General features: G+C 43.5%; 1 protein-coding gene across 12 annotated transcripts in view; it reads left to right on the top strand.

Annotated features, from left to right (window-relative positions):
* Window positions 1-13585, top strand: part of AFDN (afadin, adherens junction formation factor) — a 3286836-nt gene that overhangs the window by 1756214 nt on the left and 1517037 nt on the right. For all 12 annotated transcript variants that reach the window (XM_044063225.1, XM_044063199.1, XM_044063191.1 and 9 more), the window contains one exon: window positions 9932-10197. In XM_044063225.1, the coding sequence (XP_043919160.1) occupies window positions 9932-10197 (266 nt within the window). The remainder of the gene's footprint in view (window positions 1-9931; window positions 10198-13585) is intronic.

The raw sequence follows: 13585 nt of genomic DNA, 5'->3' as shown, positions 1-13585 counted from the left end.
CATGGCCCTTTCCAAGTTAATTGCAGTTTCCTCCCAGTTGGTGTCGAAACTAGAAGGCCTCCCCATATCTCCAACGGGTCCTCCTTCGAGGCCCATCCAGATCTCGGAGCCGGGAGAGGATGACCTGATGATAGTGGAGCCCTTGGTGCTGAAACCGTCCATTGCACGATCGACACCATTGACTTCGACTCCTTCGGAACCGATAGGGGAGTCGCGGAGCCGACGGTGTCTCCTCGGTTCCGGGACCGAGAGTCGTACTGACCTGTCTGTGCCAACTCTCCCTCTCGGGGCCTCGGCGCAGACTGGCTCGGCTCCGTCCTTGGGGTCGGAGCCCACGGCACCTGGGTCTGGGATGCTCCCATGTTCTTCAGAACCGGGGGAGCCCTCGGCCAGGGGTTCAGGGGCCTTTGACCTTATGAGGAAAGTATTGTCTGCACAGACAGCCACATCATCAGGGGACTCTTCTCCTTCCCCAAAAGGGCCACTTTCTGTTTCTGCTCCCTCGACCCATCCAAAGCATAGAGCCCCATTGCCTCAGCCACCCCCAGAGGGTTCCCCCTGTTCCTTGGAGGCCTCAGCAGAAGCCCCCTCTGATGAGGTCCCGAGGAAACTGTTGTGCAAGAGGAGGCACATAGATTCCCCACAGGAATCTCTAATGTCTGACAACCGACTTGGATGAGGCAGAGGGGTCCCCCAAATCACCCTTGGAGTATGTCTCATTTGCAGACATCCTGGAGATCTTGAAACAGAGGGGTGATTGGCAATCCCTAGCCCCCACTGAGGACGAGTCGGTGCTGCTGAAGGCTTTTGGGGCTCAACCTTCTACCTCCTGGGTGACTCCGCCCTTCGATGAATTAATGGATTTGATTGCTCGAAGGGCGTGGAAGGCACCTGACACAGTGGAACCAGACCCTAGGAAACCAAACAAGTTCATCACTGCCCCCCGAAGATAAATCTCATCTCAACAAGGGAGTCCCTGTCAACGCTGTGGTGGTGGCGGCAGCCACGAAAACGGAGATGTCTGAGTCTTCCTCATCTGTTCGTCCTCCTAATAAGGATTCTAGGACTATGGACAGATATGGGAAGTGTTAGTTCAGTGACTTTTTCCATGCGCTCGCTAAACTATTTGACTCATTTCACACATTTGCAGAGGGATCTCATCAAGGAGCTGACAGATACCCTCCAGGGTAACACAGATGCTGCTGTTTCAGAAAAAGTAACAGCACAACTTAACACCCTCACCTCCATAGTAAACTCATCCATGAGGCTCATCTCGTATGCAGCCGAAGGATCGAGTAGAGCTGCAGCTTCAGCGATTGCTCTTCGAAGACGATCATGGATGCGGCTGTGCTCCTTTGCGGAAGCCTTCAAGTCTTCCTTTGCCAGTGCCCCTTTTGATGGTGCCACACTTTTCGGGCCCAAGGTTAAGGAGACTCTCACTCGGTGTGAGCAAGAGGGAAAGACCCTGTCTGCTATCGGGGTCCGTTTTTCCGCTCCTACTAGACTGTACCCCAAAGGGCAATGAGGCAGAAAAATGTGGTTCCGTAAGAATCTGGGATCTTTCCAGACCACACGGAGTGATACCTCCCCCAGAGGCAGAGGAGGGGGTAGAAATGGAAGACGCCGCCCCGGCGGCAGAGGGGGTCTGCATAACCAAGGCGACAGGGATTCCGTCCCTGGGAAGCCTTTCCAGCACTCCTGAAGGGAGGCCCGGCTGTCCTGCTCTGGAGGCAGTCGGGGGTCGCTTGGCTTTATACCCACTGGCCTGGCTAAATATTACTTTGGATTCTTGGGTAAAAAGCATTATAACCAGAGGATACAAAATCCCCTTTACATCAACTCCACCTCTACAAAGAAGGTTTCCAGACGTACCACCTCGTCTGCGAAATCCAGCAGCTGTAGAAATTTCGAAGCTGCTCGAAAACAGAGTCATCCAACCAGTCCCAGCGGACCAAAGAGGATCCGGAACTTACTCAAGGTTCTTTTTAGTTCCAAAAAAGACAGGGGACTGGAGACCGATCTTAGATATCAGCCATCTCAACACCTTCGTGAAGAAGGAAAAGTTCCGGATGGTCACGCTTCAATCGATCCTTCCATTATTACAGAAGGACGATTGGATGTGCTCTATAGATCTCAAAGACGCGTACTACCACATCAAAATGGCCAGACAGTCCAGAGATCACCTGCGCTTCCGGCTGGGAGCCAGTCACTTTCAGTTTCGAGCTCTGCCCTTTGGACTCACCTCAATCCCCAGGGTATTCACAAAATGCATGGCAGTAGTTGCGTCTCACTTGAGACGACAAGGATTCCAGGTGTTTCCCTATCCGGACGACTGGCTCCTCACTGCCACCACCGAGCGTCGTCTATTGCAAGCCAGAGACTACACAGTCAGCCTTTTTTCCCACTTAGAGATTTCCATAAACTTCAAAAAGTCTTGCTTATCACCCTCACAGCGTATTTCCTTCATCGGAGCAGACCTAAATACACGATCGACACTACTAAAGCTCCCTCCAATAAGGGTGTCAACCCTCAAACAGCAGATTCTTCTTCTTCTGGTCAGCAAGAAAGCCCCGGCCAAACTGGTGTTAAAAGTGTTGGGACTGATGGCAGCCGCACTAATTGCAGTTCCTATGGGAAGGTTACACATGAGGATCCTACAATGGCTGCTCTTCACGCAGTGGTCATTCCAACACCTACCCCTAGCGCAGACGGGACCTCTCATGGTGGGTGTGCGATCAGAACCTCACTATGGGTCGTCTGTTCGTTCTACCCAGTCCAACAGCCACAATAACCACGGGCGCTTCCCTGATAGGGTGGGGGGGGGCCTTTTTCAGGGAAGAACAGTCCAAGGAGAATGGTCCAGCATGGAGTATACTCTACACATAAATGTTCTGGAGCTGAGGGCGGTGTTCCTGGCGTTGCAACACTTCCAAGCCCTCTTACCTCTAGGAACAGTAGCAGTTCAGACGGACAACATGTCTGTGGTCTGGTACATAAACAAGCAAGGGGGAACCAGGTCTTACCCGTTATGCAGAGAGGCCATGAGAATTTGGCAATGGGCAGAGTCCACGGGTCGCTTTCTGATAGCAACGCACATCCCGGGGTCATCCGTCATTGCGGACAGGTTGAGCAGAGCCATCCTGTTACCTCACGAGTGGTCCCTCAATCCACAGACGGCGGAAAAGATCTTCCGCAAATGGGGCCAGCCTTGCTGCGATTTGTTTGGTTCCCCATTGAATGCAAAATGCAGAAGCTACTTTGCCCTTCTACCCCCTCCAGGGGATGTCCCCAGGGACGCACTGATGCACGATTGGCCCCCGGGTCTCCTATATGCATTTCCACCTACTCCCTTGATTCCCAGATTTCTACAGGAAATCCAGGAACCTGGAAAGGGCTATAATACTCATAGCCCCATTCTGGCCTCGTCAAATATGGTTCCCCTTTCTTCGAGCCTATCAAATAGAGGAACCATGGATTCTGGACCCATTACCAGATCTACTGACCCATTCGTCGGGAGTTCTTCACCTGTCTCTTCAGTCCCTCAAACTAACAGCTTGGCTGCTCCGCTTCCCTGCCTAGCCAGGTCTCATCTACTCCCCCCGGCAGTTCAACACATTCTGGTTGCTTCTCATAAAGCTTCCACTACTAAACTCTATACAAGTAAGTGGAAACGCTTTGTATACTGGGCGTCTAGCCAACACTTAGACCCCTTGGTAGCTCCTCTACATAAAATTTTAGAATTCTTATCTGTCCTCTTTCACGAAGGAGCTTCTACTTCCACGCTAAGAGTACAGTTGGCGGCCATATCAAACTTCCATATTGGTGAGGAAGGTTCTCCCATTATGTCTCACAGACTTTGTAAGGCCTTTATGAAAGGAACCTTCCATCTTAGGCCGCCTGTCAGAAAACCTTTCTTTCCATGGAGCCTGAATTTGTTGCTGTCGGAACTCATGTTGCCACCTTTTGAACCTGCTTCATCATGTCTCTTAAAGTTCTTATCGTGGAAGATGCTGTTCCTCGTCGCCGTGACCTCAGTTCGTAGAGTATCAGAGTTGCAAGCATTATCGGTCAGACCACCTTACTTGATATTCCATCCAGACAGGGTCTCTTTGCGTACAAATCCATCTTTACTTCCAAAAGTATGCTCAGTTACGAATATTAACCAGTCTATAGAACTCCCTTCCTTTTTCAAGAACCATACTAACAAACTGGAGTATATGTTGCACAAGTTGGATGTTCATAGGCAATTAAGATTTTATTTGGATAGGACCAAAGCTTACAGGAAAACGGATCAGCTCTTCGTCGCATTTGCAGACAATAAAAAGGGCATGGCAATTACTAAACATATACTATCTAAATGGCTTGCTGACTGTATAACCTTTGTATACTCTAAATCAAATCAATCTTCTAGCACCGGAGGTGTTGGATCTTTTGGTCTGGTTTGTTTGCAAACTAGATCTGAGTAATGGCAGGGAGGATTGTGGGATATGGGCTGGTCTCGAGCTTCTCTGAGATTCAGAGCTTTGCAATTCAGCCGACTCGGAGCCGAGGATCGGCTCCTAACCCGTGTGTAAGAATAAAGGCAAGATGAACACTCCACATGGAACGTTATGGTAAGGACATAACTTCTTTTTATATAAGAAGCTCCCAGAAAACTGGTGACTCCTCCTTGGGATCTTAAATTTGTGTTAGATAAACTAACTATTGCTCCATTTGAACCAGCTTATCTGGCTGACTTGAGATCCTTGACATGGAAACAGTTTGACCTCTGCAAGAAGAATGTTTGAGTTGAGTCTCTTATAGTGGGGTCAGCCTTATCTCATCTTCCACAGAGATAGTGTTTCTTTTAGAAGTAACACTTTTATCCCCGTTTTCCTTCCAAAACCTAAAAATGATGGAGAAAAGAATATTTCATACCATGGATGCCCATGGACAACTTCAGTACTGACTTGAAAGAACAAAATCTTTCAGAACTTATGTTCAGTTGTTACTTCCTTGTGAAAGTACGAAGGGAAAGCCTGTTGTAAGCAGACTGTTTCCAAATGGTTGTCTCAGGCTATTGCCATTTATTATTCCCACCTATTCCAGACAGGGTCAAGGCTCGCTCTTCCAGGTCCCTGGCTTTATCTATATTTTTTGGAAAGGGTTGGACTCAAAGTATTCTAGAAACAGCAACTTGATTCTCTCTGCATTTTTTTGCAAAGCACTATGCACTATGAAATAGAATCCTTCTCCAGGTGGAGGATAAAGCTTTGCTAGGACCATTCTTTAGGGGCTCCTGGACCCCCCCCCCTTCCACTTCCCAGTTATTTTAAGCTATGGTAATCTACCCATGTAGGTAACACTACTGTAGCAGTGATCAGTATGAAGAATGTAATACAGTAGTATAAGCAAACTTAACATGAGAGTAGATGTTTGAATGATCATTGCTGCTGTAGCCACCCCCTCTGTCCCCTTTGTATATCCTGTGCATTTTGTGTATTTTTATGTCAGTGTGTGGCCATATTTTTTTTCTTTCCCTGCAGTGTCCTGTTGAGGGCTAGCCTCCATCTCTCAGTTGGCATGAAAACTCTGAGGGACTTGTTGACCAAACCTTACTTTAGTCTGCTTAGTTCAGGATGACTTTATAGCATGTGGAAAGTGCCCTGAAGCTTTGGAAGCTGCCCGTCTGTTATATCCCCGCAGGATGTAGCCCATATAGCTAAGGCTATTGCAGCAGTGATCATTCGAACATCTGCTGTTATGGCAAGTTTACTTGTACAGCTGTGCTTTCCCGTTTTTAGGTTCTCTTTCCAAGTACCCTAAGAAACTGGGTTCATATGGCACTTCCATTAGAGCATTTGCCAGGCATGGACTCCACTTAGTGATTTGTTGCAGTTAGTGTTCTCTTTTTGTTTTGCATGTATTGCAATAGCAGAATTGCTTACTATAGTGGTAACGTGTTTTCTTTTGTCTTTATTTCCTAGTTGAAACTGTCAAGACAGCTTCCATTGGTATTCTGAAATGTATTTGTCTGTGAAACTTTACCCTCGGGCATGATGTCATGTTAGTAAACACTGGTAGAGTAGAACTGCAATAGTGAAGCATGGCAGGCTTTTTCAGAGACTTGCGCTTGTTTTCCTGTGCTGTAACTGTGACATGATGAAAACTATGTAAAGGCAATCTAATCAGCATTGCACTGGGTGTTTTGCTATTTTACATGGCACTGCGTTTCAAGGAGTTTTACTGTTAAGTTTGTTAATGGTGGAGTAGGTTCTGTCTCTGTGTTGTATTGCTGGTAGCCTCAGCCTTGTTGCAGTCCATTTTTAAAAATAGTAAAAGATGTTTGGCTTTTTTGGCAATAGATACATGTATATTGTTTTCAGGCATCTTAAGTCGTGATATGATGTTAGTTAATGGGTTTTCTCACACACACACACACACACACACAATAGTTGCATACTTCATGCATGACTCCCGTGTGCACATCACAGTCCATCTCCATGATCTACTCCTAGCACTGTCATCATTCCATACCATCTCTCTATCAGCCTACAGATAGTTTCAAGATGAAACCTTTGTTCTGTCATAAACTGCACTACATACCTATCCTTCAGTTTCGTATCACATTTTCTTCAGGGGGAAAAAGTTCATGTTACATACAGCAGAACTGAAACAATGCACCCAATTTCACTTTCCTCCCAAGACCAACTCTGTGTGTGCGTGTGTGCGTGTGTGTGTTTGCGCGTGCGTAAATGAACTCACGTGTAATAATGAGTGACAATTTCTATGTTGATCATTACAGTGTTCATTTCTAATTTCATTTTCATAGTTAATTTTCAGACAGGTCCACACCATTCTCTAACTTCCTCCCCTGTATTCCAAACAAAAGCACTTTACCCATACACATAATAAAAAACGCGCACAGCTGTGAATCAACAGTGTGAACACAAAATAAAATTAATGCAGTCACAAGTTTAAAAAATATATATTTTTCATTAACTACTCAGCAGCAAAAGAAATTGATTATGTTCTATATTAACCCATTCTATTCATGAATCCGCGGTGGTACAGCGGTAGCATTGTTACCTCACAGCAAGAGGTTCTCCTGTTCGATTCTCGGCTTGGCTTTTGAGTGCCTTCTGTGTGGAGTCTATGTCCTCCCCGCGGTTGGGTAGCGTTCGAAAGACATGCGTGCATAAATGGGCGTGCCTTCGTTGAAGGTTGGGCGTCGAGCTGGCACCTCAGTGTTTCGTAAAAATCTATTGCCAATCATTAGCGGACCGGAGTTCCGCTGTGGCGACCCCTTACCAGGAAAAAGCCGAAAGACAAACATTCATGACTTCCAGAATGCCTTTCAGTACTGTATGGGAGAGGCCACACAGCCTCCTCAACATCAGCATCCCTGTCATGTGAACTTCCTGTTGAACCTAAATGTTATCTTTATAATGATTTAGAATCCCAACACCAGGAGTTAAACGCATGTCTTTAACATCACTGCATTTACTGGGAGAAAACACTCCCTGTCCTCAGAATTGCTTTCATGTACTGAACTGACATATTTAGTGGAATGCCTACCATAACATCAAAGGTCAGAGGGTATTCAACAGAGAATTTACATGGAGCCAGAGCATCACACAATATCAAAATTAAGTCACAGAAACAAGGAAAAAAATGATTGCAAATTATCAACAGATTATGGCAGAAACAACGGAAGTATTCATTACAGCAATAAAACAACCACAAAGGGAAGAATAGCAAGAAATCAGTTTAACTATTTCCCTTACTAGAAAAAAGATGATTCTTTGTGGTTCCAGTGAATACAAATCAGATATTTTCTCTTTTTCCCCCAAGGGAGTAGCTGTTCTAAACACAACCTTTGATGTAATGTTTCATCTCACATTGAAGAGTACTGGGTCCACATGCCTTCCTCCATTCAGTTGGTATTGGGTACCAGACTTTGTTTGAGAAGACTACAATATCTCACAGACCCATTGTGTGGCTTTCATTCTTCCTTTTAATTCTTCTTTAGTGGAAGAACAGCACTGGAGCAGTTGTTCAGATTGCAAAGAACTGGGGGGGGGGGGTCCATTTATTCTTCTTTCTCCATGTCACAGATTGACAATGGATTCCTCGCATTTTGCTTGGTTACTGAATTTTTAGTATCTTCTTCAAGGTCTGTGATCTTCCTAACTAAAGTATATTTTCACCTTTCTGTTCTGCATTCATGGTTTTATTTGAAGCAAAGGTTATTGCAGAAACAGAGCACCTCATTGCCCCTCTTCAGATGCAGTCAGGACAAGTGGATGGGTAACTGTAAATTCACCCTGGGGGGTGGGTTCCACCTGTGTCCCTCTTGGACAGGGGCAATTTGTGCTGATCGGTGAAACAAGAGGAGAACTTGGCTAGACTTGTAAGGGCCCTAGTGCCATTTTCCTAGTAACTTCCTATGATCCTATTGTATAGTACAGGATATTAAATACCATGTTCATATGGTGCATCAATAAAGTGCAAACGCTTCTACTGGTTTGCTACAATGATTTGAAAGCAGGATTGTAACTTGTCTGACCAGTCAGGCTGTTTGCATTCCAAATTAGTAGAACATTGGCAGACATCATAAGCCCAGAAGTCAACATCTTTCATGAATGAAAACTGGACAGGCATACCATCCCAATGATCACCAAAGTTTTTGGTTATGTAGAAACAGATAGGGTTGCCCCTCACCTGAATTAAGAGTTTGTTTCTGCATCAGGTAAGTAAACCACAGAGCACTGGCAGCCAGCATCTTTTCTGTCAAACTGAACCAAAAACACACTATGAATTCCCCTACCTCCTTTAATCCAAAAACTTGTGTTAAAATTAAACTTGAATTGAGCACAACAAATACTTATTGCTTTTCTGTGGCAAGACCAGCCTTGTTTGCTCTTTGACAGATGACAGTCAGACAGGCTGTAAGTCTTTTATGTAGCAACCTTTTTGCACATTACAAGGCAAAATGCATCATTCCACTCATGTCATGCAGCCTTAAAACAAATGAGTGAGATTAGTCCCAACAGCACTGCTTTTACTGGTAAGGTGCTACCTACCCTAAAGTGACCTGAATTGCTTAGTGTTGTAAATTCATAGAGAAGAACTTTTCTGACTTGATTCATAAGAATCTCTTTCATGTTCGGTTGCTCAAATTTTACAGTATTTCCCTTCTAGGTTCAGCTCTAGTTTGTCCTAGTCTCTGTAAAGGTCAATTTATTTGCTTGTTTCCACTTCTATGCTTTATTTCCCTGTAGCTTTACCTGTTGCTGCTTTAATGTCTAGTTGTTCTTAAGTATATATTTAATTATGGAAAGTGGAGGTCTTAACTGGCAGATTGAAGGGAAGGTTCAGCGGTGGTATGGAATAGTATTTTTTAACAAAGAAAGTAGTAGATCACTTGATATGCTTTTCTTGGAATGGTGGTAGGAATATGTATTGTGCTGGATTTTAAGTTAAGTTGGATAAATGGTATGGGGAGCATTGTGGTCATCATGGTCCTGTCAACCTGTTACCTCAAGAACCAGTGGCTAAGGCCATGAGTCAAGGTATACATTTTAAATAGTGGTAGTACTCCATTAAAAGGTGGATAGGAGCTGTATTAAAATGCATTGTTAGAACAGTAAGGTGTCTCTTATTGTAATGCCTAGCACTAATTGCTTACTCTAATCACTGATTCAGTCAACAGAATGAAAACATTTTAGGAGGGATGGAGCAAAGGCTTGAAACAGAATCCAGAATGCCCGTGAGAGTTTGGAGATGAGAGTTGTGATGGTACAGGTATAACATTTGGAGAGCTTGACACAGTTTTGTCCTTCCGATGTATAATGTAATGTTTTAGCATTTTAAGAAGTTTGTAAAAAAAAGTGCTACATAATAAGTGTGCATCTAATGCTTTGTTTTCCTCCCCTCTCTTTCACTGTAGATGATGTCTTGCACACGCTGACTGGAGCAATGTCCTTGCTGCGCCGTTGTCGAGTGAATGCTGCTCTAACCATTCAACTTTTCTCTCAACTGTTTCATTTTATCAACATGTGGCTTTTCAACAGGTTGGTTACAGAACCTGATTCAGGCCTGTGCTCCCATTACTGGGGAGCAATCATTCGCCAGCAATTGGGCCACATTGAAGCTTGGGCTGAGAAGCAGGGACTAGAGCTAGCTGCTGATTGCCATCTAAGTCGGATAGTACAGGTAGGTACTTAAAGTTTTAGAATATCTTCCTGGGAGGGGTCACATTGTATTTTATTTAACTACTCTGTACTGTTTTATTCAACTATTCTGTTACTTTTTTCCTTACTTGTCTACAGTTCTCGTCTTTTCACATCTTTGTTATACTCCATACCTGCTTCTAGCAGTTTATTTGCTTTACTAGTATAATTTATTTATATTTTGTTTACCGTGATGGTTCAGCTAGTTTGGGACCCATTTTCAGTGGAATGTCGTGTACAAACATACACACAGTAAGATAAAAGCAGACAGTTTATACAACAAACATGGCTGTTAAAAATGTATAGCTGTATTTTTCCCAGAATGTTGAGCAACAGTGATGTGTGACTGCAGAAGTTGGTACACATGAAATGCTAACTCTATTGGCATAGAAAGATAAAGGCCTGACTGTGACCCAGGCAGCCAGACTAAGGTTAGTGTCTTGGACACCTGTTAGAGGTGACGTGGTAGAGAAGAGGAATGACTAAATTTAGGCCCCCCTTGCATCTTCTAGATGGGGGGAAGAATTGGGAGCATATGTTGATGCATGTATTTGGTAGTTGAAGTCCTATAGGTGGCAGGAGTTCTCATGTAAGTGCAGCCTACAGCTGAGAGGATGGTCTTCAGTTACATCACATGTGTAAGCATGGATATCAGTCAAGGGACCACCTGCATGCCAATCCCTTGGTTTGACTACACAAGCAAAGAAGTAAGCTAGGGTTTACTGCAAAGACCTCAATCTTCTAAAAATGATGAGATAATTGGTGTCATTTCTCATTTCAGCTGTCTGTCCCAAGGAGTATAAATGAGCTGTAGAACTCTGACTCATTCCCTGTGGGCAGGTCAGTAGACCTGCCAAGGCTGAACAAGTTGATGGTAAATGAGGAGAAAAGGAAAAAAATGCAAAGGGGTGGAATCAGAAAAACATACGTTTTTCTGATATTTATAGTAGCAACCATTTAGTCAGAAAAAGTACAACCATGATATAACAACTTTTAAAAGTTCAGCAGTAGGTCTAATATTAGTAGCTCAAGTGTATTATCACAAGAAATGTTTTCCACATAGTTTTTGTAGTCTCAGTTAAGAATATTTTACAACAGATATCGTAGTCCTAATGGACATACTTTGGAGTAAGGTGATATATAGGCTAAATAGTGGGCTTATGGAGTCATGGTGAGGATACTGCTTTTGGCTAGTATTTGTCAAGCATGACCATTTTTACAAGAATGTTCAACATTTACACAGTTATTGCCTTTAGGTTGGCAATTGGTCAGGAGTAAACATTTTTACAAGAACATTTTAATGTGCGATAATGTGAGAAGAGTTTTTTTATGAGGGCTGGTTCCATATACCGCTTACATAGTTTTAGGAAGTAATATCACCAAAGAACGTATTCTTTTTAACTAGCTGATACAACCATTTGGAGCATTTCCTTCATTGTCTGTTAATGTTCCTTCATTTCATTTTTTGCTTTGAGTAAATCTGCATTTTGTTTCCTGCTTTGAGTATTTGTTTGGCCTGGTGTTGGTGGTCATCTTGGACTTGAGTAGTAATTTGATCTAAGTGAGAGTTAGACTAATTACTACAGGACCTGAATAACTTGTAACACTTGGTGCTTCCGATTCCAATTGTTTTCCATTGGTTATTTTGTTTTCTTGTTTGATACTTACTGTGCAGAGTGTAACTCAGCCTCGTCTTTATACAAGACGACAGAGGCCTATACCACATGCACTCAGTGTTTTGTCTAATCGCTGGATTTTTAAAATTGGGAAAAATCATGAGAGATATTTCATTGTCTTCTTTGAGTCTACACTTAAGTTGCATTTTATTTTCTGCTTTTAGAAATTGATTTAGCTTGGTGCAGTGACCATCTTGTATTTAAGTACTGATTTGAAGTAGAGGCCTGAAGAATTTGGGTTTCAGATGTCACATTTTTCATTGGTTAATTTGCCTTCTTGTCAATACTTACTGAGCAGAGCTGTGATAAGCACAACTCCTTGGTAGTTAAATTCTGTCTTGTAGTATTGAAAAAGTGTACTGTCTTTTGACACCTGTGAGTGAGTTATCCACTTTTGCTTTGTCAAAACACATTTCACTGGTTGCACTGAACTGCATAGAGCTGTGCTGAATTGAGCCGATTTGAATGGATTTCCTCTACCTGCATTTGTACATTCCAGTAAATTCCCCCTGTGTTATTTCCCCTGTCTCCACGACAACACTTTAACAGTTATTATGCAGAAACAGTGGACTGATTCTCCTCCTCCTATTGCCAAACTTAGTGTACAGTATCTTAAGGCAGTACAAGAACTGCCTCATGCTGACTGAGAGTAAGTTCCTACTTAACCCAAAGGCTTTATCTGTGAAATGTGTATATACTTAACTAAACTGGAGTCATCCCTTTTTCATCCAGTAGTCTGCAGTGAGCTTAACACTATCATCTGATGTTGTCTTCTTCATTCTTCCTCACAATAGCGTCTTGGATCCAACCTTTGGATCCAGCTCAGCCACATTCCACAGACTAGGATCTGACTCTCAAGCTCCTCCCTCTTACCCATAATGGCCTACATCCACTCAAATACCCCCGAATTTGCCACTTCAGCAGCCGGATACAGGTCTCATGCTCTCTAGCTACAGGAATAATTTCCTTCTGGATTTTTTGGTAAAGTCTACTTAGTTTGGTCTGCAAGTCTGCCCTCCTTTATTTCTTCTCAGTTTAGTGTGCATTTGTAGTGTGATCATTTTTTCTGTCAGAACAATTTTTTTTTTAATCTTTTTATCATTGACTCTCTCTAAAAAAAACTTTAAAGTTTTAAGGTTTTAAAGTTTTAAAGACGTAAAACGTACCTGTAGTTTTGTTGTTAGGTCTGTGTCAGTAATTTTGTTTCTGTCACAACAGCTAGGTTTGACAGTTTGTTTTTGGTGGGATTCTGGTAATGGCTGACAAGCCTTCCACCAGGTTTCAAGTGCTGCACTTCTTATGGGCACACAATTCCTAACCAGGATACCCACAAGGAGTGCATATATTGATTGGAGGCTAAGCATTTAAAAGCGGATTGTTTGGTTTGTGCTTCATTTAATCCGTGTGCATTAGCCGACCAAAGAAACAAATTGATGCTTAGGGGTCCTCTTCTTTCCATGGCTCCAGAGGCTCAGACCCCTTTGGCTTTGTCTTCCTCATTAGCTGCCACCAAAGAGGCAAAAAAGAGATCTCTTCCTCTTTCCCTGAGGGACTCTTTTGAGACTAAGAAGTCGAAGAAATCTTTTTGCCTCCCACGTCTGATCCATCAATTCCTTTGGATCCAGGGATGTCATTACCATTTCTTCTCCACCTTCATTGGCTCCGTTGTTGGATCCAGTACCTTAGGATCAGAGG

This window comes from Protopterus annectens, chromosome 1.part0 (assembly GCF_019279795.1).
Source record: "Protopterus annectens isolate FY-2018-M chromosome 1.part0, PAN1.0, whole genome shotgun sequence".
NCBI lineage: Eukaryota > Metazoa > Chordata > Ceratodontiformes > Protopteridae > Protopterus > Protopterus annectens.
This window is presented reverse-complemented; position numbering and strand designations above follow the sequence as displayed.